At 39.4% G+C, this 24,921-nt stretch overlaps 1 protein-coding gene across 3 annotated transcripts in view; it reads left to right on the forward strand.

Annotated features, from left to right (window-relative positions):
- Nucleotides 1-23,999, forward strand: part of klkb1 (kallikrein B1) — a 31,213-nt gene extending 7,214 nt beyond the window's left edge. For all 3 annotated transcript variants that reach the window (XM_003221599.4, XM_062981466.1, XM_062981467.1), the window contains 11 exons: nt 2,302-2,461; nt 4,953-5,062; nt 5,936-6,095; nt 9,179-9,288; nt 9,420-9,579; nt 9,718-9,833; nt 15,371-15,545; nt 17,923-18,098; nt 18,728-18,820; nt 20,677-20,816; nt 23,713-23,999. In XM_003221599.4, coding sequence (XP_003221647.1) covers nt 2,302-2,461; nt 4,953-5,062; nt 5,936-6,095; nt 9,179-9,288; nt 9,420-9,579; nt 9,718-9,833; nt 15,371-15,545; nt 17,923-18,098; nt 18,728-18,820; nt 20,677-20,816; nt 23,713-23,868 — 1,556 coding nt within the window. In that variant the 3' untranslated portion in view covers nt 23,869-23,999. The remainder of the gene's footprint in view (nt 1-2,301; nt 2,462-4,952; nt 5,063-5,935; nt 6,096-9,178; nt 9,289-9,419; nt 9,580-9,717; nt 9,834-15,370; nt 15,546-17,922; nt 18,099-18,727; nt 18,821-20,676; nt 20,817-23,712) is intronic.
- The last annotated feature ends 922 nt before the right edge of the window (nt 24,000-24,921 follow it).

The following is a 24,921-nucleotide window of genomic DNA, read 5'->3' on the forward strand; positions in this document are numbered from 1 at the left end:
GCAAAGGTTGGATAAGCAAAACTCATGGGAATGCCGCACAGCTGAGGTGAGGCCTAGGATTCCCCCACTGGGAAGGGGTGGAGTATCTCTTTAGCAGGGAGGGGGAGGAGGTGTGGCCTGCAGAAGGGTTGGGGTGGAAATCTTTGCCCATAACAAGGGCCAACCAAGTTGTGCAGGGCTGCCTTATCTGAAATGCCTGGGACCAGAACTGTTTTGGATTGTGGGTTTTTTTTTTTGGGGGGGGGGGGATTTTGGAATATTTATATTTGCATATTTGTATGTATATAATGAAATATCTTGGAAATGGGACCAGTCTAAACATCAAAACAGCTCTTTTAACTAAGAATTCTATCCCAATGTCAAAAAAGAAAAATGTGTTCAATCTGCATGTACGTCTCTGTATTTGAATGACAAGAGTTGGCCTGGACCACTCAGGGGTTTGGATGTTTCTGAACTGGCTACCATACTATGGACCTTTTTATGCTTTATCACTGAACTACAATCTTTAGAACATCTGATATTCCTTTGTGGTCTCTTATTTGACTCTGCTTAATTTTTGAGATAGAGTGTTATTGCTGAGCAGTAGATAAGAAAAATGGTTATGGGCAAGATTTAGACATAGACAACATGAGCTTGAGACACAGCCATTCAACATGAAATTGAATGGGAGTGAGAAGGCAAATGAAGAAAAAGAGAATTATAGGAAGTAAGTGAAAGAGAGATAGTATAAAATATTTCAAAATTGGAGAGAGCAAGTGGCAGAATGTCAAATGTAATCCAAAATGTAATTTGAAACTATACCCCTGTTCAGATGTTGCTTAGAAGCTTTGTAATAGAATGAACAGATCTTGCTTCGTACCTTAATGCACAGATAAGGGCTACTTGAACAAATTGGTGCCCTTCTATGTAGGAGAGATACTTCTTGAAATACAGGAGAGATACTTCTGTAAGTGTGTCTTCTCCTTCTATTTCTCCTATTCTCCTTTGCATATTTCTATGGGCACATGCTGAGTTCAAAGTGGAAACATAGTTTGCTCTTAGTTAAATCAATAGTGGGGAGAGGAGAAGACAGTAGGAATCTTCCCACCAGGTTCAGGCAAAAGCAAAATATTGTAGCCTCTCTTAGCTTGTGTGTGCATAACTATTGTTAATAACAACTGCCAATTGGCCACATTCTGATGTTACATTTGTCTTGGGGCGCATTCACACATTCTTAAACAAGTGAGTGACCACACTTTTACCTGAGATGTCCAAGCGATGCCTCAGGTAAAAGCGAATTAATTTGGGACAAAGCAGGAAAACAAATTAATTTGACATCTGGAAAGACCTGGGTCTTTCAGAAAACCTGTGTCTTTTGAGGTGTGGGCTCAGTGTGGATTGGGTGTGGGGATCGCATTGTGCAACTTCTGGTCCCAATCCACACAGTTGTCTTGGGATTTTTAGCTTCCTGGAACTAGAAAAAACCAAGACAGCCCTCACCCCCTCCAACCCCCTTTTAAAAACCATTAAAACAGTGGTTCTCAACCTGTGGGTCCTCAGATGTTTTGGCCTTCAACTCCCAGAACTCCTAACAGCTGGTAACCTGGCTGGGATTTCTGGGAGTTGTAGACCAAAACACCTGGGGACCCACAGGTTGGGAACCACTGGGTTAAAAGAAAAAATAACTTCCCGGCTGGCATTTCCCTGCTGCTGGACCTCTCCTGGCAGGTATGACCTGCCAGGAGAAGGGGGGAGAGAAGGAAAATTGCTCTTGCCCCTCCCCCCTTCTCCTGGCGTGTAGAAATGACATGCCAGGAGAGAGCCAACAACAGGGAAATGCTGGCCAGGTAAGTTATTTTTTTCTTTTAAAGGCTTTTCTGGGGGATATCTTTTGTGTCCGGGTGCCCTCCCAGAAGATCCGGCATGGCATCTGGACACCCCCACAAAAGTGTGGATATTGGGCTGGTGAGTGGACTGTAATGTGGGTCCAATCGGGTTTTTAAAACCCAATTGGGTACACATTAAAGTCCTGTCTGGAACCGGTCCTGATTTTCTTCTTTGCAGACCAGGAGTTGGCCAGTCCTTAAGGTATGGCTATTTTCTGTATGTCTAGAAGTTGTTTATAGGATTTGATGGTCAGGTTGTCAGCTGATTGATACTTTTAGTGCCTTTACAGACTTGACATCTATATGCATGTCTTATAGTCTGGAACAGAGTGTAAATAATACAGGACATTAGATTCCTAAGCATAACTGCAGAAAACCTGCCTTGAAGTTTTCTTCTACTTTAGATGACTGTCTCCTTTTCCTCCAATTCTTCCAGCTTGCAATAAAGAGGTTTATGAAGGACTGAACATGGTGGGAGACAGTTACAATGCAACAACTGCTGATAGTTTTGAACAGTGCCAAAAACGATGCACTAATGAGGACCACTGTTACTTTTTCACATATGTCACAGCATTATTTCATCAAGCAGACCTACGGTAAGCAGCATTCAGATATTTTGAACCAGAGAGACTGCCATGGACAGTGGGCAAAACAAAGGTTCAGCTTTAGTAAATCACAGTTTGTCAGTGACAAGTGTATTAGAATGGTGCACATGTCCAAGAGCCTGGAAAAATAACTTTGTTGGACTCTCCAACACAATATGTCTACTGTCCAAAAAAGGAATCTTTTCAAGCTTAGCCTGTGAACGTTTTGATTTTGTCAAATCAGCCCCAGCCAGTCGAGGAGGTTAGGCATTAAAGTCTAGCAATTGTCCCAATACAGGGTAAAAGTGGAATCAATAAACAGATTGCTGGACCCCTTCTACATTGTCCTTATATCCCAGGATCTGATCCCAGGTTATCCCAGGTTATTTGCTATGAACTGGATTATAAGTGTCTCCACTGCTAGATAATTTGGGATAAACAGAAAATCCTATGATATAGGGCCTCGGATTACAGATTGTTACAGCCTGCAAAGGTCTGCAATGCTTTGGGGAAAGAGAACTAGCACAATTTACTCATGAGCTACTGGGTGCTGCCCCCTCCTAGAAAAGGTCTCTCTATTCATTTTGGAATGATTGATCTCTAATTATCTTTATTATTATTTATAGCTAGAACAGGGATGAGATTTGCAATGTTTGATCAGCAGGGGCATGCTGGAATGCTCCAACAGTTCTTTATATGCTATACTTAATCTCCATTGTGCAATACCTGGCAAACCTAGTTGGAAAAAAGGAAATTCATTCTCCCACACACTACCTGGCCTTTGAATGTGTTCATTTTTTAAGCAGAATGCATGTGAATTTGACATCATCAGTAACCTCACATGCCAAAATATTTTATAGAAACATTATTCCAATTAGGTCCACAGAGGCAATAATATTAGTCTACTTTACAGGACTGTCACTGTGAGTCATGACTACAACTAGTGCATCGCTATTCTGAAGAGTTAAGATCTGCAAAAACCCAGTCAAACTTTATGCCTGGTTGGGTTTATACATTTTTAACTATTTCCCTGTTTTATTCCAGAGCGATATTTGGACTTCCTCTCTCAAAATAAGTATTTTTCTCCTTATCTCTTCTTTTTAAACTGTGAAAAAAGCCCAATGTCTGGCTGATTTTCTTTGGGGAAAATTTTAGCAGCCTTGGGAAGTTGCTACGCCCCTAATAAAGCAGCTCCATTGGCTGCCGATAAGTTTCTGGTCCCAAATCAAAGTGCAGGTTATTACCTACAGAGCCCTAAAAGGTTAGGGTCCTACCTATCTTCATGACCACATCCTCCCTTATGAACCAGTGCTCTAAGATCTTCCAGGAAGGTCCTCCTCTAGGTCCCGCCACCGTCACAAAAGCAGTTTGTGGGGATGAGGGAGAGGGCCTTCTCGGTGGTAGCCCCTCGGCTCTGGAATGCCCCCCCCCCCGGGAGATTAGGCAAGCCCTCACACTATCCTCTTTCTATAGGTACCTGAAGACCTGGCTGCTCAAACAAGTTTTTGAGAACACCTAGTCCCTAGTGGATCTACACAATTGTTATGCATCCTTACACTTTGGTTATGGCTTTGAACGTATCCCATTCCCATTTTGATTGTTTACAGCCTGGCCATGTTTATAGTAGCTTACCGCCATTGATTGATGAGCGCTGTTTTAATTGAGTTTTAGTTGTTGTTTTATATGCCTATACTGTCCCAAATCTATCTATCTATCTATCTATCTATCTATCTATCTATCTATCATCATCATCATCATCATCATCTGCCTATTACATGTTTATTATGGAGCTCAGATTAATAAGGCAGGACTTAGGAAAGCTAACTTGTTCCAAGAAGGTCTGAGACTAAAGACTTCATCACACAGGGCTTTTTCCCTGTCCTAGGACACTGACACAATGCAGCCAGAACGGAGCCCGCTGGAGCCCATCACATGATGCAGGGCTACTTCTAGTAGGGCTTTCTCCAACCAGGCAGAGTCCAACTGGCAAGCGTCACTCAGAATACCTTTTCAATAGCCATCCCAAGGCTCTGGAATGACCTGCTGGAAGAGCTCTGACAGCTAAATGAGCTGCTGAAATTAAAGACTCAAATGAAGAACTATCTCTTCCAGCAGGCCTACCCAGTCAACTTTGAATCATGAGTTTTGAATTTGGATTCTATTGCTACTATATGTTGATTTTTGTACCCTGTGTTTGGTGTATGTTTTTTAAAATGGTGTGTTTTGATCTATGTATTTTATTGTATGTATTCCATATTCATATGTTTTGACTTTGTTGTACCTCACCTTGAACCATTAGGAAAGGTGGGTAACAAATAAAATGTGTTGTTGTTGTTGTTGTTGTTGTTGTTGTTGTCATTGTCGTCGTATTATATATTCTAATAAGGGCTAGAAAGTGCTATTGTGAGAGAGGAAGGGATGAAGGAATCATATTTTACAAACTCAGGGAATCTGTAGGTTGAGTCAGGATTTGTACTAACATGTGCATCTCTTTTTCACTCAGTCAGCAATGCTACTTGAAATATAGCGTCACAGGAACACCAACCCAGATAAAGCAGCTTGGAGGTGTTATATCTGGATTCTCATTAAAAACCTGCCAACAATCTGATCAAGGTAAATATTTATATTCTGAAAGAAAATAAGGTGAAGATTACTGTATTTCAGTACAATGCAATGTGTGCCACATATATCTCAAAAACAACAAGTTTCTGATAGTTCAGGAAGATAATATGGTTATTAGTGTGGACAGAATAATCTATCTATTTGTCATCATCTACCATCTGTCTAATCTTATCCACATACAAACAGACATACATTTTAAATGAGTGTATTCTAATATATAGCTTGTTTAATTGTTGTTTTATCCCCATCTTGTTTTAACCTTGCTCTCAAACTTCTTGAGTTTCAAGCAAGATAGAAATAATATAAAATGCAATAAAAGAAAAAAAAATCTGGTAACATTATTTTTAGTCTACAAGTCTCAGAACCATCAGATATCATGGCAAGTGATATAATTTCATATAATCCAAGTTTGATATGAAGAACCATTTGTAAGTCTTATTTGAGAATATGCATTACTTTATAAATCATGCTGCCTTATGTCTTAACTCATAACAGACATGCACTGTAAGTTTTGATGAGAGATAGTCACTTGCGTCAGCTACGTAATGAGTTTGATCACTGAGATGAGAAGAGGATTTGAAGTTCTCTTGGTCTTACTGCATAATGTTTTACAATGATCCAAGAATTACTGATGGAATTCAGGGAGAAACTACAGCTCCTCAGACAAAAGTGGCAATAAATAAACTTCTTAACAGTTGAATGACCGAGGGACCTTCCAAACAGCCATATAACCCATAATATCAAGGCTTTGAACTGGGTTATCTGAGTCCACCCTGCCATATAATCCAGCTCAATGTGGATTTTATAAAGCTGTGTGGAGGGGGCCTGACATATCTCGACTTCACCAATTCATTTTCTCTACAGATTGTCAGAGGAACATTTTTCAACATCAAGCATTTTCTGGAGTTATCTTGGCAAAGGTTTTGACACCGGATGTCTTTGTATGTAGAATGATTTGTACTTACCAACCAAACTGTTTGTTTTTTACATTCCACAACCATGAATGGAATGTAAGCAGTGAAAGGTTAGTCTAGCTCTTGTACATACAAAATAGCATGCTTTCTAATAACATGTTTACAAGGTGGGTTGATAAATGTTGGTCTTTCATAATGTATGCGCTTTCGAGTCTTCAGTGATCTATGGCAACTCTATGAATTTTACAAGACTTTCCCAGGGAAGAGGAAAAGGTGATTTGCCATAGGATTTTTCTGAAATATAGTCTATTCTATAGCAGTGTTCCTATTTAATTTCTGAGCTCAAATAAGATCTGGTGACTGCATATTTAACCCCATTGTATGATCTTGTGATATTCCAGTATTCCCAGATGAACATACCAGAACAACCAGCTTCTCGTTTCTTCATTTCCAGAACAATAGTGCTGTGCTCTCAGAGTAGTATTGATGGAGAGACAATTAACCTAAATATTCTATCGATATCGACTTCTCTTAGGACCTCTTCACATGCACAGCTCAAATCACCCAGTATTGCAATACACTGTGGTGATGTTGGCTGTGCCCGCCCAGGGAGTGTGGGGACCTATTGCCCCACACTCTGCACCATCCCGGCTTCCTCCTAACTCATAACATGGGAGAAGCCTCTTTAAGCCGGCTCAACCCATCTTTCCTTATGGAAAGCCAGGGAGCCTCCAGTTGTCAACTGGCAACAATTTTTCGGCAGTGGCAAGGTTTTCCTCCTCCACTTTTACCATGGAGCCACCCTGAAAGTACTTTTTAATGTGTGTGATAGAAGCTGGTGGGATCCATGGAAAAAGTGGAAAAAACTTGATGCCACCAAAATTAAGTCTGTGTGAAGAAGTTTGGCTCTACTATTGGGCAAAATGAAGCAACTGGTTCAGGTGGCAGATGCTGGAGAACAGCAGTGATGGCACTCTCCCTCCAGTTGTTACTCCCAATCCCCTTGGCTCTTTCATTCTTGGGGAACTGATCTGAGGTTCAACTCTCATCAGTCGTAGCCAGTATAGTTACAGTCCAACAATATCTGGAGTACCACAACTAACAGTATATACCTAATCATGGCAGCCTCTGTACAGTATGTTCTCTTGAGTAATTTTCAAAGACTGATGATAATTAAAAGTACAATTTGCAGAATGAAAACATAACATTAAATATAAAGCTTTAGACCAAAACTGCTTGCTAATGTGTTCTAGTGTTTCATATTTTAGGGGAACTCACAGTCACTAGGTTTGTCATGCAATTGCATGAGCCAAAGCTCAGTTTCAGTATGATACCAAGCACATCTAATTGCTTTCATTTTATTTTATTTACACAAGCAACATCATATTTAATACAAACCAGTGTTAAATCCATTTGGAAAGCGTAGCCCATGGATCTACTCATTTAGGAGCACTAAATCCATGGTGAATTTGATTGTTGTTCCTCCTGAAGCCTTCTGGGTTGGCCAAGAGCATCGTCAATTCTGGAATCTAGATCTCTTATGCAATTTAGAGCAGTTGTGGAAGGGATAATGGTAAAATCCAGTATGGATTCAGTAGCCCCGCAATACACTTTGTTATAGAAGTATTAATTCATCCTCCTTCTAGCGTAACCTTCCCTTATGCATGTGTATGTGCTTTTCTTTAGGTGCTATGGGGATTGGTCTTCTCTTCCTTCCTTCACAACAGCCATATCTTCCCCCTCCCCCTTGAACAGCCACTGAAGTCCTGTTCCTCACACTACAATTCCCTGCTTCATGGGGAATGGACAAGTTTACAGAAGCAATCTCTCATAGCTAGATATAAAAGGATGACATCAGTACTGAGAAACACTGTTTTTTTTTTTTGGTGGTCTGAACACTGTTGTAATCATTTTGTGGTTGGTAATGGGAACACAGCCAGACACTTCTGTGATCCTGCCTGCTCCCCACCAGGAATGGAACCCTTCAGTGTTTCTTCTTAAAAGAAGCAACAAGAAATTTTTTGAAATTTTCATTCTGCTGCAAGGTCTAGAAATTGGGATTTTACCCCCCCCCCCCCACACACACACACCTTTTCTGATTGATTAGTACTTCTGCATAATTTCCGGGCTGTATGACCATGTTCCAGAAGTATGACCATGTTCCCAGACTCATTTTCATAGCTCCTTGGTCTTCATGATGCAGTTGTGTGATTGCTAAAATTACTAGTGAATAACATCTCTGTTAAAGAGCATCTTAAAACAAATAGTATGTTTTTTTTCTTTCCACAGCAACAAAAACTAGTTAGTTTTCTAAGGCTATTTGAGATTTGGAACATATTCTGCACAAAATTTTTATGTTCCTTTACACAGTGTTGTGTGTTTTCTGGGCTGTATGGCCAAGTTCCAGAAGTATTCTCTCCTGACATTTCACCCACATTTATGGCAAGCATCCTCAGAGGTTGTGAGGATGCCTGCTATAGATGTGGGTGAAATGTCAGGAGAGAATACTACTGGAACATGGCTATACAGCCCGGAAAACACACAACAACCCTGTGATTTTAACTGTGAAAGCCTTTGACAACACATCTACACAGAAAATAATATTTTAATGTGGCATTACTTTTTTCTCCACAAACAAGCTGTTTTCTGTACAGAAAATTTTATTGTATATGCAAATCAGCCACATGTAAACTTCATGCAGACTAAATTCTCAAATGCATATTTTTCTTTGCAGGAGACACTATTTCTGCACAAAATGTGGTTTTACAAACAAAACAGTAATGTATGAATTTTGGCCAGAAATTTAAAAAAAACTGTGAATTTTGTAATCAGTTCAAGATTCTTCATATCAGAGTTTTCTAACATTTTGAAGACATGTTTTTGACCATTTCCCACAATATTTTTGAGTATTTTGTCCATCTCTACTACACAGAAAGCAGGAAATGCAAGTGGGAGGGGGCTTCAGATGTTGTTCAGTAAGTAGGGGGTGGTGGTATATAGCTTAGCCTAATGTGAACTATACACAGAACTATACAGGATTGCTGTTTTTAATGGGCAGGAAATTAGACTTGTTTTCAGTTCTGGCAAAACCAGGAATTGTAGGTTTTCAGAATGTAATATCTTATTCAGTCCCAGAAAGTCAGAAACACTGTGTGTCAACATTAGTTTTGATTATTCAGTGTGTTTGTTTCAGGTATACTTGTGTAATGATGACATCAAAAAGTGGAACACCAGATGGATTTGAAGAAATGGAAAATACTCTGACAGGTTACAGTCTTCAAAACTGTCGAATTGCTACACCAGGTAATGTATATGCTGTACTTAGCAGAACACAAAAACACTCTTAATTCATCCATTCATATTCAACCAATTTCTTTCCATGTCATGCTAAATTGCTGGGAATTTTTAAAAACAATGTTTCTCAAAAATTACAGCTTGTCATTCTCCTACTTTTTCTGATTTAAACTTTCTGGGGACTGAACTGAGTGAGGAATATGTCAGTGGGCATAAGGCATGTCAACAGCTTTGTACAGACACCATCCGCTGCCAGTTTTTCACTTACAATTCCGACAAAACTCTGTGCAACCAAGAAGGGTGAGTTTTTAGTAGAGTCTGTCTAGATTGGCTCAATTAAAAAAGTCCATAGTATAAAAAGGTGGAATTAAAATTGTTGTGTGAGGTAATGATAGATACTGTTTAGAATGATACAAACTTGATTTGTTTACTTTTTAGGAAATGTAAATGCCATTTAAGAATGTCCACTAATGGGTCTCCTTACAGTATTATGCCTGCAAATGGAAAGGTTTCTGGTTATACTTTAAGACTGTGTCAAACTAAAATCAGCCCAGGTGAGTAAAGTTGAGAGTATGTAGTTATGAGTTGGCCTTTATTAGAATTACGTTATTGTAATTGGGTAATAAAGACAGTTCTGACCAGAGCACACATGCATTAGAAAGTTCAAAAGGTAAAATGCATGCATTTCATGTCCAGATTCAATATCTCTGGAGCTGTATGTACATGGGGCAGGTTAATATGTATATTTGTGCCCTGGAGTTGCCCTAGATCCAGCATATACCTTCTGAATCTGGGGCCATGTGTCCAGAGGATCCAGCCCGTTATCTTGCTAGCCCATCCCCTTGTCCTCATGTCACCCTTACCGGCCATTGAGCCCCCTGTGAGCCCTTGGCTATTGCCCATTGCATTTGCTGAGATCAAATTGTGGTGCCCGAACAACCAACAAGAAGGCAGAATTACCCCCACATTCCTACTAGGCATGAGCAATAAAAAAAAAATGGTTCTACAATGTGTTCAAAAGTCCCTTCGGAATTTTGGGGCTAAAAATTTCAAAACTTTACAAAACTTCCAAAACTTTGTAAGTACAGTATTCCCTCACTTATCGCTGGGGTTAGGTTCCAGGACCACCCACAATAAGTGAAAATTCGCGATGTAGGGACACTATATTTATTTTAATATTTATACATCATTTTAGTAGTTATACACTATTTTAAGTCTTTATTAACCAATCGTGTGTTGATAAATCACCTCCTTCTCCTCCTGTTGCCACTTGGGCTCTTCCTTTGGCTTCTCCTTCCTCCCTTCCTTAGACTGTAAATTATAAATTTTAAAGATTTATAATAGTCTTTTAGAGTTTATTGAAAAACCGCGAAACAGAGAATCCGCGAAAAGTGAACCGCAAAGTAGTGAGGGAACACTGTACTTCGTTAATGGTGGACACGATTGCGCAATAGGGAAACATCACTGGCAGTGGGGAAACTTCAGGGGATTCTCTCACCCTCATTTTTAAGTTATCCTGACCAAATTTGCTAAAGTGGAAGGACACATCCTCTACGGTTAGCTCACCAAATTTCAGAACGTTTAGGTGATCCATTGATCTTTAGGGAAGTTTTAATTTTTTATGAAATACATTTTTTAAAAAATAAAATAAAAGAGCTACCTCCTTAAATTTTCTAGAGAATGACACACGGTAATAGAGGATCATTCCCCCCAGGAATAGACTTGCAAGCTAGTGTTTGGACTTTGAATTTACCCAAACACTGTTCTTAGAAGCTGATATATTGATCTTAAGCAACTGCTAATGGGCAAAGTTGTGGAATTTTGAGAAAAAGGAATGCTTTGCCTGCAATATACCTGTAGGATATATAGAAGGGAAACAATAGGGCCCTTACTGCATGGGGCTGCAGGTTTTGAATGTTTTAAAACAACATGAAAAGGTAATAATAATATGGAGAAGGCAAACAAACCACAAACGTTTTAATTTATACAAACACAGATTTTAGAAGCTGATATATTGATTTCCTCAAACTACAAATCCCCCTCCCCTAACTTAATTTGTATTTCAAATTAAAAAGACAAACGGCCAGCCTTTTAAACCCAGTAGCAAACTTGTGTCAAACGAACCCCACTATTGCTTTTCATTCTTCTTCTGCAACTTTTTCTCCCTTTTTCCAAACACTTTCTCCCTTTTTAATTTCTTCTCTCTCTCTCCCTTTCTTCCAATATCTCTCCCAAAATCGCTCTCTCACAATATCTACTGCTCTTCCTGCTCCTTTCTCCCTTCTTCTCCCACCAAGCACAGCAAGCACCCAGCTGCAGCCTGCCAGTCATCCTCCACCGTCCCTTTCCCCAGAGCAATGAGGCTTGCTTGCCATGAGATTAAGTTTTTAAAGGCTAATGGTGATCAGATGCGCTGATAACCCCGCCCCCTCCCTCAACTGTAAGCCCTCATTGGCTGAGAGGCATGCCTACTGTTAGGCTTTGCATCCCAGCCACCAGGCTTGATTGACTTGCACAGTTATAGCTGAGTCATACATCCGAAGACACATGAAGACATCTGAGCAATGGATTAATAAGCTTCAAAATCTCAATGTTGCAGTGGATGCATGAATGCGCATCGGAAACCCATTTGGATGTGCTAAACTTCCAAATAAAATCATGATATTTTTGTTTCAAATGCACAAGTCTACTACCTACTGCTCACACAGGCATCTCATTCTGATTTCACCAGATGTAACAAGTCACAGCCAGGCACATGTAAACAGCTCTGTGCCTAGCAAGGAGTAGTGACAGTGACACGAATACGATCCATCCCCTTTCCTGAACTGAGGGAAAGGATGATAGTAGTTAGGTACATCTGGACAGCAGATCAGGCTGAAATAGACTTGGTCCAACTGTCTAGATGACCACAAAGCCCCAGGATACTCTAGAGTTTATTGTAAAGCAAGGTTGCGGTACAGTAAAAAAACCAAAACCCTGAGAATATGTAATGGTAGTCCCCAATTCATAATTTAGATTGCCAGAGCTGGAGACATTTTAAAACTAGTGTAGACAATGAATTGTTGACACTGGTGCTTTTATTGTGAATGTTGTCCTGGCTTCTGCTGAAACCTGGGTTTGCAGATTTTGGGTTGAATTGCCCAAGCCCAAGTCTGAGTTTTTGGGATGAAAGTAGTCCCATCCAGTAAAGGGGGAAACTTCCTGCTATGCACTTTGACTGATTAGAAACAGCTTTGTCTTATCTGAAATGAATTTAAATTAGAAATTTCTAATTAGATTTTAAGAACTTTAACTAAATCTACCCCTATTTGGATGGCACGAAGGAGAGGAGTTAGAAAACCACAATTTCTACCCTATAATTGCCACACAATTATCCATTTGAGTAAAATATTCAGAAGTTGTTGAGTGCCAGAAGGAGGACTGTAGCATCTGTGAATAGTAGTACAGTAGAGTCTCACTGATCCAAGCCTCGCTTATCGAAGCCTCTGGATAATCCAAGCCATTTTTGTAGTCAATGTTTTCAATATATCATGATATTTTGGTGCTAACTTTGTAAATACAGTAATTACAACATAACATTACTGCGTATTGAACTACTTTTTCTGTCAAATTTGTTGTATATCATGAAGTTTTGGTGCTTAATTTGTAAAATCATAACCTAATTTGATGTTTAATAGGCTTTTCCTTAATCCCTCCTTATTATCTAAGATATTCGCTTATCCAAGCTTCTGCCAGCCCGTTTAGCTTGGATAAGTGAGACTCTACTGTAGTGAATAAAAAGCTGGTCAAAAAGAAACATGAACAATTCTTTTCAATTAGTAGCTAATATGGAAATTTGATAAGGCCATCATATATAGGTCAACATATATACACATTGTTTATATTGTTTAAGGGAAGAAAATCCATATACTCCCCAATTTAGACATTTTGATACCTCTTCCTCTTTGGTAAAAGCACTGCTAAATGCGTTCTATAAATCAGAATTTAACTGTTCAAAATTTTGCTCATGTCCCTGAACTTTCTGAGGCAGCTCTACACAAACAGTTCTGTACAAACATTCCCATGACAGTTCTTTCTTGCTATCAAGTGACCATCAGCTTCTGTTTGCTAGTGTGTGTTTACTCTTCTTCTTAAGCAGGGTTACTAGAGGAAGCTCTTAAGGCTTAACTTTTGTCAGATTTGAGACCTAGACTTGGATCTCAAATCATTTCTGATCATCAACTTGATTATAAGGGAGGAAATGCCTTGGAATCTGTTCAGTGTACGTTCTCAACACAACTGCAAAGTTATAATTGGATTTGATACATATTTGTTTTGATGGAAAGTAGCCTTTTAACGGAGCCTCTGGTGGTGCAGTGGGTTAAACTACTGAGCTGCTGAACTTGCTGACCGAAAAGTCAGTGGCTAGAATTCGGGGAGTGGGGTGAGCTTCCGCTGTTAGCCCCAGCTTCTGCCAACCTAGCAATTCGAAAACATGCAAATGTGAGTATCAATAGGTACCGCTCTGGCAGGAAAGTAACAGCGCTCCATGTAGTCATGCTAGCTGGCCACATGACCTTGAAGGTATCTATGGACAATGCGGGCTTTTCAGATTAGAAATGATGAGCACCAGCCCCCAGAGTCGGACTGACTAGACTTAATATCAGGGGAAACCTTTACTTTCACCTTTAGCCTTTTAACATGTAAATTTCACCACCTATCTAAATTTCAATATGGGAACCCGTTTCTCCTTTAAAAAGAAATGAAGTACCAAAGCTTCTTTTTCCTGTGTTTAGTTCTACCTGATGGTTCTGATGAAAAGAAATGTTATTCTCTCATTAAACCTGAACCTTGCTTATGTTCAGGGTTGAAGAGTTGTAGCCTAAAAAATTGATGTCCCCAGGCTATGCTTATTATGCCGCCATAAGTGGTTACCTGATGAATAATATAAGTGTAGCATGCACATCTTTGCCAAAGTCTCCTGCAAATGTTCAGATGGTCAGGGGTGACTTGGATTGACCCTTTCCCCCTACACCTTTACTGCAGTTGTCCCACTTCACATGACTGATGGATCCACTGACTATGTATTCTCTGCCTTTCTTGCTTTGGGCTGTTTGGCAGACTGTGGATTCCATGAAGATGTGCATCTCTCCTGCCACATATGCCTTTGCAAGCTTTCCACTTTTTGGAACAGTAACTTCAATGCTTCTCTAATGGATATGAGAAAGGAGAAAGGGACTTCTGCAGTTAGAGATGTGTCTCTGATATGTATTTTCATCTTTCAATTTTTATTTCTGAGAATAGGGTTAAAAGAAGGCAATGACTGGATTTCCCATGCCATTCTATCTTTGGTTTTTGAAAAAATGTCAGTAGAAAAAATTATTTCAATGCCTCTAACTTCTTATAGCCAAAATTACCAGTTATGTATATCATTAAAAAGGTAAAGGTTTCCCCTGACGTTAAGTCCAGTCATGTCTGACTCTGGGGGTTGGTGCTCATCTCCATTTCTAAGCCGAAGAGCCGGCGTTGTCCGTAGACACCTCCAAGGTCATGTGGCTGGCATGACTGCATGGAGTGCCGTTACCTTCCCGCCGGAGCGGTACCTATTGATCTACTCACATTGGCATGTTTTCGAACTGCTAGGTTGGCAGGAGCTGGAGCTAACAGCGGCCACTCATGCCGCTCCCGGGGTTTGAACCTGGAACCTTTCGGTCTGCAAGTTCAGCAGCTCAGCGCTTTAACGCACTTCGCCACCGGGGCTCCTTATATGTATATCATTAGATAGACATAAAGTAAATTTGTATATTTAGGAGTTTGGTTAAATCCTGATTTAGATTATTGCCAGTATTCATCTAGTATCCACACATTGGTGAGAAAACACACAAATGAATAGCTTGTGGCAATGTATTTTGTCTCAGTTTATTTTAATTGTTATGATAATTGCAAGGAAGTCTGGCAAAAATCACAAGAAGCATATTAAAATCTCACTGAATAAAATGCAAACTTATATTCACTTAAGTAATCTGTACAATATGTTCAAATTAACTAAACTGTGGGGTAATGTTAAAAAGTCTGAATCAAAATTGGATTGATACCTTTATTCATTCTCTAGTATGTGTACAGGAATCTGGTCGGATTGGAAGAATTGTTGGAGGAGTAAATGCTTCCGTAGCTGAGTGGCCTTGGCAAGTCAGTTTACACGTGAAGCTATCTACGCAGAGTCATCTATGTGGTGGTTCCATTATCAGTAACCAATGGATATTGACAGCTGCCCATTGCACAGATGAGTGAGTAAAAGCCTCAACATTTGTTGAAATATTTTTGATTAGAAAGATATGAGCTTTGGAAACAGTATTATTAAAAAAGATTCTGTTCATTTCTTAAAGAGGCATAACTTGTAAGGATTTTCTAGAATTGTTGATTGAACCTTTGAAGGCTAGTGGCACATGGGAAGTTGCCTTAGAGAGAGAAACCATCTAGCTCACTGATGCTTAAGTGTTGAGACTGGAGTTTTTCCCAGTCTGGTTTGGAAATGCCTTTGGTTGTCTCTAGGATCGTTTGCATGACAAATTTGTCTTTTAGCACTGAACTATAGTGCTTCTCAAGTGTAATAAACAGTTATCTGAAAAAAAAGAGATGTATTATATGATGTTTAGTATATCCTTCTGCAAATTGACCATGAAATGGAGAATAGTTTAGGGGAGGAGTGGAAATTGTCTAAATTCTGGGCCTGCACATATCCTTTAATGGACTTCAGAGGATCCCACCATGCCTTCAGTGCAAACTTTTAATCCCCTTCCATTGATTTACTTAGGGCCCTTCCACACAGTCATATAACCCAGAATATCAAGGCATAAAATCCCACAATATCTGCTTTGATCTGGGCTATCTGAGTCCCCACTGCCATATATCCTTGTTCAAAGCAAATAATGTGGGATTTTATTCAGCTGTGTGTAAGGGGCTTTAGTCACTGAGACTGCCTCTATGCACCCTCTAGAACAGTGGTTCTCAATCTGTGGGTCAATCTATGCACCCTCTAGAACAGTGGTTCTCAATCTGTGGGTCCCTAGATGTTTTGGCCTTCAACTCTCAGAAATCTTAACAGCTGGTAGAGTGGCTGGGATTTCTGGGAGTTGTAGGTCAAAACACCTGGCAACCCACAGTTTGAGAACCACTGCTCTAGAACAGAAGTGGACAATTGTCAGGGCTTGAGGAGTTGCAGAGTCACTCCCATTGCACTACAATTTTATCGTGTCATTTCCCCCCCTTTTTGACCATTATATACTCCAACTGTTCTGATTTGACTGGAATAGTCCCTGTAACTTTTCTGCTTTTCTAATTTTTTCAGCTGTTTTGAAAGTGTGTCCATTTCTTTCACCTCCTCCTACTTGCCCCCTTTGATCCCAGCATAAACTGGGTTCAAAGTGCAAACATTGCTTGCACTCAGTGAACTCAGCAAGAGGGAGGCAAGGGAGAAGAATATCACTCTTCTCAGAAGGCTTAACTGCTGCAGCCTTTCCTAGCTTGTGTGTTTTCCCTAAATAATGTGGTCCATGCATTACATTCTAGTGGCTCTTAATCTGTGGGTCCCTAGGTGTTTTGGCCTACACCTCCCAGAAATCCCAGTCAGTTTACCAGCTGTTAGGATTTCTGGGAGTTGAAGGCCAAAACGTCTGGGGACCCACAGATTGAGAACCACTGTTCTAGGGCTACACAATATGGTTGCATTAAGCAGGGCCGGGGTGGGGGGGGGGTGGGTTAGAGGTTCAACCCGCCTGAAAATTTTCAGTTTTTTAAAATAAAAAATTGGTTTACTCATGAATGTTAACAGATTAACCAAATCCCCATGAGTGTCCACTGAAGTTTATCAATGGAGCCTGATTTCTAAATTATTTTGCATTATGGAACTACTCTTCAAATAGCCATTCAGCCATAAAAACCAGCTTGCTGATGTCTCAATGCCCAGACTTTTCTAAAAAGTGCCAAAATGTATTCATCCCAAGCTGTAGTCAACTTGAAGACACATGATAGTTGGCACTAATTGGAGTTATGCCTTGGACTAGGGGAAATTATCAATGTGTGAATTTTGAACATAATAAGTGCCCAATTGCAGTATTTTCTGTGCAGGAAATATTATTTCTATGTAGAAGTATCATTTCCTGCACAGGAAAATATGATTTTTGTGCGAAACCGCTGCATTTAAATTTTGCACAGAATTAATACCAAAATCTGAAAATTCTCACCTAAGCTCCTCAACACTTAAAACATGTTTTCAACATGTGTTTGAATATTATTAAAGTAATCTTTCCATATTTCAAAGGAACATACTTTGCACTAGGGTTACGCCATATAGTGTAGGCCAATCAGATGAAAGCACAAGATCTATTTAGTGAGGAAAATAACTTTTCAAGTAAGTGCTCTTGTCCTGAGACTCCCCTTTTATCCTGAGGATTAGTTTAGGTCCTGAGATATTGGGTGCATAACATTGATGAACTAGATCCCACAAGACTATAAATGAAAAGAGTAAATAACAAAGGTAAAACACAAGAGAAAGCAAATAGTGGTACTTATGTTTGGTTTGCCTATTTTGATATTTTATCCAGGTAATGCAAAACAGCCTTACACTTTGTGTTTCATCTAAATCTTCTTTGTTCCTCTCCTTAGCCTTGTCTTTCCTGAAATTTGGCGTATTTATACCGGCATTTTGAGACAATCAGAAATAAAACAAGATACCTCTGTTTTCAAAGTCAAAGAGATTATAGTTCATTCTAAGTATAGGATTTCAGAAACGGGATATGACATTGCATTACTGAGACTTGACCGACCTATGAACTTCAGTGGTAGGTGAAACTTTTACACTTATTACAAAATCCTTAATGTTGTCTTAAGGAATTCAATATTACTACCTCTGAAAGTAATATTGGTTGATGGTATAAGCTTTAGCTATCTATTACAGGCAGTCCCCGAGTCACAAACATTCAAGTTACACAGGATTCCTAGTTACAAACAGGGGCGAGACAACAGGAAGAGACGGAAAATTTACCCCTAGGAAGGAAAAATTCACTCCTATAAGAGTTACTATAGGAAAGGTATCTCCACTGAAGTTTTATCACCAATCCTTGTTTCGACAACAACCCAAAAATTTCAAAATCCAATTGTCACAGGGACAGAAAATAAGGTGAAATTTTCTGAACAGAGGCATAGACAGCAAACAAACATTGCAGGAGTGTTAACACTTCCCTATGATATTGAAAGCAAAAATATTGTTTTTGATTAGAGTTATACTTGAAAAATGTACCTGTTTCAACTAACATACAAACTCATCTCAAGAACAAACCTATCTTGTTCATAATCTGGGGACTGCTTGTATTTCATACCAAGAAAAGAAAAAAGAAAGGATTGGTGTTCCAATAAGTATATGATGTATTTTAAGAATAAAAACCTTCCCACTGCTATCTATTTCTTTTAGACTTACAGCAACCTCTGTGCTTGCCGACTGAAGGAATGAACACAAAGTACACGGAGTGCTGGGTAACTGGATGGGGTTACACAAAAGAGAGAGGTTTGGAAAATTATACTTAGTAACCAACATACTTGTCTTTGCAAATAATAGAGCAATGTTAGATCAAAGCTTTTATATCTGGAGAATAAGAAAGTCTTAAATCCATGAGTAGATCTTATACTAGGAAATGTGTTATTTGCCACATTACTCATCTATTCATCCACAGGTAGTGTTGGTTGAAAGATAAATATGCATTATCTATAGATACCATTGTTATCCTCTCAATAATTGGGTTTCCCACCTATGGTGTTGTGCTCAGAGATTGGAAAAGATATCCTTTGCGACTATAGCTCCAAAGATTCCAGCTCCAATGAATCAGAAGCCAAGTGATGGCTTAGCATGAGCCTTGAACCTCATCAACATTTCCTTCTCCTTTCTTCCTCTGTTATAGCTCAAAGAGGAAATCTGGAAACATCAATTTGCTTTTAAATGGAGGATGGGGAAAGGTATTTGGAGTGCATCTAGATGACCTTATTCGAACTCCATCCAAGCTAAATGATACCTGTCTGGGACATCATTTGGCTCCAGGGATATGGTTTTCATCACTTCATTTTTAACTCACCTTTCTCTCAATGTAGGCATTGAAGGAAGACTTTTTCATTTTAGCAATATTCTTATTGCTGTGAACAGGAGTTTGAAAACAAAGCTAATTTTGTGAATATCTGCAGTTTGGACTTCTTCTGCACAAAATTCACATGTATGAATAATATTTCAGTAACAAAAATTAGTATGCAGAAAATGTCATTTAGGATTTATTTTGCATAACATTCAGACAAAATAGGTATTTGCACAGAAAATAATTGTTTTCTGCAAAGAATGTGATAGTTCGCAAACAAAACCTGAACTGCAAAGATTTTTGTCATTCCAGGGTTCTTCTCCTTGGGATTTCTCAACATCCAAGAAAGATGTTTTCCAATCATGTTTTGAATATTTTAAAAATATTCTTTCCATCCTTACTGCTCACCCAAGCACCCGAGGCCCAATGTCATCATGCCTTGGTTTTTATTTGTTAGACACTGGACTTGATTCTGTTTGAGTTGAAATAATCAAATTGCTTAAACCAATGCTGTGCAAGCTATGAATAATTTTTCTCACCAAAGTGTCAGATACCAGTACCAGATATGTGCCATTTTATAATTGTATTAGCTTAGTTTCCTGGAAACATACCACAGATTGGCAGCCAATGTGAGTAAGCACGTTTAAACTGCATTGATTTAAATGGTTTTAATATATTTTCATGGATTGTATCTCATTCTAATATATATAGATTAAGGACCTCGTCCCACAATTTTGGGGGAGGGGGATTTGGAATTATTTTCTTTGGGTATTGTTCCATGGTGTTCCATCTTAAAGGAACTCAAGAGTTTACTCACCCCTATCACATGGGATAACTGGTTCCTATTTCTAATTGAACCATCACCTTAACGGATTGATGATGGAGAAATACAGCCCTTCACATCCCATCTGCATTTAGCATTTCTGTGTGTATGGAGACCGTTGAAGTCGATTCCTGCCTGTCTTTAAAACCTCCTGTTTCTATACATTTCAAAAACGGAGTCACAGGTGCAACTCACAGAATGCTCTTGTGTTGTCTGATGGTCCCCATGGGATTCTGTTTTTTAAGTGTATAGAAATTGAGGGAATACAGTTTCTGATGAGATCCTTATAGGTTTCATCAGGTGAACCATGCAAAGCTAAAGCAGGGGGTGCATGGGGTTGGAATTCAAAATAATCTTGTTGTTTGTCCTAGCAGGGAGTTTCAGAATTACTGAGCTAGCATATTATTTTGACTTCCACATCCTTGCATTATGTCCTCCTATGTCATCATATTTCATAGCTGTTCTGTTTCATATTAGGTCAAGTACATGACACGCTACAAAAACTCAAGATCCCCCTAATATCAAATCAAGAATGTCAGACTCGATATCAAAATCACAGGATAACTGACAAGATGCTGTGTGCTGGTTACACAGAAGGTGGAAAGGATGCTTGTAAGGTAATGATGCCTTATGTGTGACTCGGTGCCTATGTATCCTACAAACATTTATCTAAAAATAGTTTAGCTGCCAAAATATCCTGAACATTGTAGTTTGATGAGGATTTTTGTCAGATATCGTTTCCTTGCGCGCGCGCGCACACACACACACACTTCTGCCATTCCCATGGCTTTCCTTTAAATAGTGATTTTAAGAAAATCTGCATTGGGGTGGGGATAATGCAAATGTAACCATATGTACGCTAGAAAAACTTCTATTTTGGTCCACAGGTCGCTCATATTTCTTTAATACCTCCCCATGTAAAAATTGGGGGAGGTGTGAAAATGGAGAATGGTGTTTCTCCAAGGTTTCCATGACTTTAATCAATATTCAGTGCTTCCTGTACTCAAAAAACCCAAACAGTGAAAAATGGAAACCCAAAATGGCAGTTACTTTGATTTCGGAAAAATGCTGGCATGCCATTGTCATAAGGTCTTTCTATTTTGTGTTTTCAAGTGAATTTGCAACATGGGCCATCTTGGCCGTCTTTGGTTTATTGCTTAGAAAGTTTAATTTTTTGGATTACAATTCCCAGAATTCTGGCTCTAACTTCTCCAAACTCTGTTTTGGACATATGAAGTGATTGTGCTGATGCTTTGGGAATTCAGCACTGCTATTAAATATGGCAGATGGGGATTTGCATTAAGTTCTGTAGACAAGACAAAAAGTCCCTAAATATTTGTGCTGTGGTAGATAGGGCATTAGACTGAGGACCTTATCATATTAGCGTTCTAAAACAGGGGCTCCCATTTTCCTATTGTGTGATTGCCTCCTGCAAAACTCTGGGAAATGTAGTTTGGGGAAGCTGAGGACCTCTCTGGCTGAGAATCCCAAAGGCCCACCCTAACCTATATTTCCCAGGAATCTGCAAGAGGCAGTCACACTATAGGAAAACAGGAGCCCCCGCTTTAAAATGCTAATGTGATATCATCTTTTGAGCACCCTGAAACTCAAACTCATCCCTGGCATAAAATTTCTGAACTGATAATGGTCTAATCACTTTTGAACTGCCTCTGTGGAACACTTTGCTGAACAATTTGAACAAATGGTAGAAAGATGTATTGGAAAATATAACAAATAGTGAATCTCTTAAGCAGAGCAATCAATTGGAACAGCAGACACAGAACAATAACCAGTCCCACCAAAAGGATATAGTAGAGAATATGATAAGCATTGTCTTCTTATTAGAACATTTATACTTCACTTTAAAATTATTTATGCGTAATCAAACACATAGATTAATGATAGAGACAGAGAGAGATAGGAAAAAAGAAAAATGACTTTAGGTTAGAGCAGTGGTTCTCAATCTTCCTAATGCCACGACCCCTTAATACAGTTCCTCATGTTGTGGTTACCCTCAACCATAAAATTATTTTAATTGCTACTTCATAACTGTAATTTTGCTACTGTTATGAATCGTAATGTAAATATTTGATATGCAAGATGTATTTTCATTCACGGGACCAAATTTGGCACAAATACCTGATATGCCCAATACTAGTGGTGTTGGGGGGGGGGGGTTGATTTTGTCATTTGGGAGTTGTAGTTGCTGGGATTTATAGTTAACTTACAATCAAAGAACATTCTGAATTTCACAAGTGATGGAATTGAACCAAACTTGGCACACAGAACTCCCATGACCAACAGAAAATACTGGAAAGGCTTGGTGGGCATTGACTTTGAGTTTTGGAGTTGTAATTCACCTACATCCAGAGAGCACTGTGGACTCAAACAATGATGGATCTGGACCAAACTTGGCACAAATGTTTTCTTATAGTCTTTGGAGACTCCTCTCACACCCCCTTGTGACCCCCCCCCCCCAGGGTTCCCGAACCCCAGGTTGAGAAACACTGGGTTAGAGTGAGATAGGAAGAGAGAGAATGTAAAAAAAAACAACCCCTAATTGATAGGAAGTCACCATTAATAAATGCTATGCCTATGCTCCTATAGTATAACATGCAAACTAACAAACTAACAATACTGAGTAAAGTTATGTCAAGGTTGCTGATTCTAACAAGATGAATGTTAGTAGTAAAAATGTTAATGACTAAGGACCTAATTGCACTAACAATTTTAAGCATCCTAGGACATTGGAACTATGGAGTCTGCCAGAACTCATCGGACGATGTAGGGTTCCATGCTTCCAGTGTTCTGCAGGTATCCTAGGAAGCCGAAAAGAGAACACAGGAAGCCTCATTGAGAAGAGCAGGAAGGCCATAGGGGGAAGTCAGGTGGCGACAGTTCCACCCATGGGATGGTTAAGGGATGATGTGGATGATGAGGGGTGTAGGGAAACATTCCCCCCCCCACGCTGCCGGCTGGATTCATCACACTGCATGGCGAACCCCCCCTGCTATCACCCGCCATGTGGACCTCAATCTACTATCAATGTCTGGTGATAGTAGTAGCCATACCAGTTTGTCAGAGTGAAAAACTAAAGAATCTAGTGTCTCCTTGAAGACAGCTTTATTGTATCTAAGTTTTTCTGACTAATCTTTTACAGTAGAACTATGCTTTGGCAGCTAAAACTCAAGGGTGCTTATATACAGTTGGTGGATTCAGGTTTTGTTTACAGAACCAGGACTTAGCTCCTAGATTCTGATCCTTCAAGGCATAGCATCCTGGAGAGTGGGGCAATAGGAGAGACTGCATAAATAAGATGCAATGAACTCCTTGATTTTCTGTTGCATATGTGAGTTTTCATATAAACAACATGGTTCTTCCTCTTCGGTGATAACTTTGTGTACTCAGAAAGATGATTTCTCTTTCGGTTATCTTTTTCACATTCAGATTTATCTATCTTGTTCTTCTCTCTGTAAACTAAGAATCTGTGTACTTTTTCTTCCTTCATTCTAGGGAGACTCGGGTGGTCCTCTGTCGTGTAAATACCAGAACAAGTGGTATTTGGCTGGCATTACAAGCTGGGGTGAAGGGTGTGCTCGCCCAGAACAACCAGGTGTTTACACAAACGTGGCAGAGTTTAAGGACTGGATTCTAGAAAAAACCTCATAGTTCTTAGAGATGTTCTGTGACAAGGAATAGACTGACCATTGTAAATTTTAGTTCAATGTCAGTTTCAAACTTGTTCATTCCTCAACCCACTCTGTCTCATTTTCTACATTAAACCTGCCATTTTAAAATTGCTTGAATTTTTCTCTCTCTCTGCGTATTCAAATAATAATAATAATAATAATAATAATAATAATAATAATAATAATAATATACATCACACAGTCCTAGACACTTGGGAAGTGTTCGACTTGTGATTTTGTGATACGAAATCCAGCATGTCTAGCTTGTTTGCTGTGTCATAATAAAATAAATAAATAAATAAATAAATAATAATAATAATAATAATAGTAATAATAATAGCTTTATTTTTTTTTATCCCGCCTCTATCTCCCCGAAGAGAGCTGGGGTGGCTCACATGGGGACAAGCCCGATCAAACATGGGTTAAAAACATAGTTAAAAATTAAAACATCATATCACATAAAACAACATAAAACACACCAGCAACAGTTTAAGAATGAGTAATAATAGTTACTGGGAATTCAGAGGGTCTGGATTTGTGCAAGGAACTCTGGGTAGGGTTTAATTGATGGTACCAACCAGTTATAAATATGGTGGAGAACCGTATCAGTAGTAGTACTAAAACCTATAGGACAGGGACTGTGATAAAGTGCAGTAGCTGAGGTTAGGTATTTTTGGGCTGAGCATCTTGTAAGCACACCGGAACATCCATGTTTTTAGGTCCTTACGAAAGGTGGACAGGGTGGGTGCTAGTCTAATTTCCCTGGGCAGGGAGTTCCAGAGCTGAGGGGCCACCACTGAGAAAGCCCTCTTCCTCGTACCCACCAACCACGATTGAGACAGAGGTGGGAGTGAGAGCAGGGCCTCCCCAGCAGATTTTAGAGCCTCCATAGGTTCATAGGGTTCATGTGATCATGAAGATAAGCAGGTTCCAAAACGTTTAGGGCTTTATAGGTGATGATTTGCACCTTGAATTGGGACTGGAAACTTATCGGCAGCCAGTAGAGATGTTTAAACAGGTGGATGCTTTTTCC

The sequence above is a fragment of the Anolis carolinensis genome, chromosome 5 (assembly GCF_035594765.1).
Source record: "Anolis carolinensis isolate JA03-04 chromosome 5, rAnoCar3.1.pri, whole genome shotgun sequence".
NCBI lineage: Eukaryota > Metazoa > Chordata > Lepidosauria > Squamata > Dactyloidae > Anolis > Anolis carolinensis.